This window comes from Chinchilla lanigera, unplaced genomic scaffold (assembly GCF_000276665.1).
Source record: "Chinchilla lanigera isolate Chin_1 unplaced genomic scaffold, ChiLan1.0 scaffold00202, whole genome shotgun sequence".
Classification (NCBI taxonomy): Eukaryota; Metazoa; Chordata; class Mammalia; order Rodentia; family Chinchillidae; genus Chinchilla; species Chinchilla lanigera.
This window is the reverse complement of record NW_004955603.1, coordinates 499,927-502,284: the sequence shown is the minus strand read 5'-3', so window position 1 is coordinate 502,284 and position 2,358 is coordinate 499,927. Positions and strand designations below refer to the sequence as shown.

At 41.6% G+C, this 2,358-nt stretch overlaps 1 protein-coding gene across 1 annotated transcript; it reads left to right on the top strand.

Annotated features, from left to right (window-relative positions):
* The first annotated feature begins 1,113 nt into the window (after positions 1 to 1,113).
* Positions 1,114 to 2,037, top strand: LOC102010437 (vomeronasal type-1 receptor 4-like). The gene has a single exon (XM_005414846.1). It carries the CDS (start codon positions 1,114 to 1,116, stop codon positions 2,035 to 2,037), a length of 924 nt encoding a protein of 307 aa, XP_005414903.1.
* Positions 2,038 to 2,358: the final 321 nt, after the last annotated feature.

Genomic DNA, 2,358 nt, shown 5'->3' with positions numbered 1-2,358 from the left:
AGTTTCTATTGGTCCTATATGTGGGAGCAAAATTTTTGGTGAGTGTGTTAAGATTTTTCCAGCTTTAGTAGACATGAACTAGAGTTCCTGTACTAATAGATAAGCCTAAACAGGGAATGAGAGTCCTCTCATATCCACATCATTGTGTAAACTTGACATTTTCTACTACTTTCATTTTAGCTTTCTGGTCATTATTCATTGCTAAACAGTAATGACATTATTTTATTTTTTCCTGTTATTTACTGTTACTCTGCACTGACTGTAGGCTGTTGGGCAGCCACTTTTTTATGTGCTTGTTTGGTTCAGGTTGCACAAATTTTTCTATTTTGTTGTCTGGATATTTCCTAATCACTTGTGGTTATTCATAGATACTGGAATTGGTTCTCTTTGTCTTCTGGTGAGGTGAATCTCTTACCTAAAATGAACTGTTTTACTGTATCACACTCTGTGGTTAGTTAATTTTTGTAGTGTTTAAGTAATCTTTTCATACACTAAGACCACACACTTTCCCATTTTGATCAGTACTCTATTTATGATCCACTTGCAGTGTGGTGTGGACTGTGACTGGGAATATTATTTCCTGTTCACAAATTCAAATTCCTACAGAAAATGCTTTATGGTCTGCTTTCTGTACTCTTGTGTTTCAAATATGTGCATCTGGCAGATATGGCCTCAAAATAGTTTCTGAAATGTACAGGAGCTAAATATGTGAAGATATTTTTATTTTTAATACCTCCTAAATGACATGCTATAACTGCTATGTATGTGGTGTTCCCATTGTCTTAGTCTGTACAAGTAACCTTGAGGCCACTTAAAGTGTAGGACAAGACGTGCATAGTTTATATGCAAATAACAGTTTGTGAAAACTGTTGCTCCACTGAGATCAGCCTCCTTCTGATGCGAAGTGATTCCTCTCCTATGCTTTCTTTCCATTTCTTGTCACTGCTTCACCCCAACTAACACCAGCTCAGCCTTGGTGTGGAGCCCTGTCCTTCTCTCCCCCTGTTCCAGACTCTGTTGTCTCCAGTAATCCTAGAGCACCACACAACAAAGTGGAAATTTCACTATTCCAAATCACCAACGGGCTGGTGATTCCTACATCCTCATAGCAGAATGGCATCTAAGGACCTGGCAATGGGAATGACTTTTCTGACTCAGACAGTCACTGGGATCCTAGCTAATGTTGTTCTTCTGTTCCACTATTTCTCTCTCTGCTTCACTGGATACAGGTTAAGGCCCACAGATCTAATAGCTGAGCACTTGACTATAGCAAACACAGTGATCATGCTGTCTAAGGGAGTCTCACAGACAGTGCAAGCCTTTGGGGTAAAGTATTTCTCTCAAATTACTAGATGCACAGTTCTTTTGTATGTCTACAGAGTGGCCAGAGGTGTGTCAGTCAGTACAACCTGCCTCCTCAGTGTCTTTCAGACCGTGAAGATCAGCCCCATGAGCTCCAGATGGAAGCAGCTTAAAGCTAAACTTCCCAAGCACATTGGCTTGTCTGTTTTCCTTTGTTGGAGTCTCAATATGTTAGTAAATTGTATCTTTCCCTTTTATAGCATCAACAAATACAGCAGCAAAAATACCACAAAAATAAAATATTTTAGATACTGCTCCTCAGGATTTCCAGACAAAATCACAGAAGCATTGTATGCAGCATTCGTATTATTCCCTGAAGTTTCATGTTCTGGGATCATGATCTGGTCCAGCAGCTCCATGATTTTCATTCTGCACAGGCACAAGCAGCAGGTCCAACACATCCGAAGGACAAACGTTTCCCACAAATCATCCCCTGAGTCCAGGGCCACCCAAAGTGTCCTTGTCCTCGTGTGCAGCTTTGTGTGTTTTTACACCCTCTCCTCCTGCTTTTATGCTTCTGTTGTGAATTTCAGTATTCCTAGTTGGTGGCTCCTGAACACCTCTGCCCTGATTTCCACCTGCTTCCCTGCTGTCAGCCCTTTTGTTCTAATGAGCTGCAACTCCACTGCGTCCAGACTCTGGTTCAAATTCTCAGGTTTTGTCAGAAGGAGGTAAAGTGCAGCATTTTGCACAAATGTGAGTAGTTGAGACACAGAGAGGCCCTCAGAGAGGGAGACAGCAACACCGAAGGAGGCTCGGGTGTAGCCAGTAGTAGAGTTCTTGTCTGGGGTGCATGAGGCACTTGGTTTGATTGTCAGTACTGCAACAAAATGGATAAAACAAATAGCATGTACAATTTAAAAAGAAGAAATTTACGGACAAAGACATCATCTTCTAAGGTGTATGTTGGTGATTTGGGGATTCCTCAAGCTGTGTCAGTGCAGAACTCTCAGGTCAGTGTGGTAGACTGGGCACAGATTTGGAGTTCCAACAGCT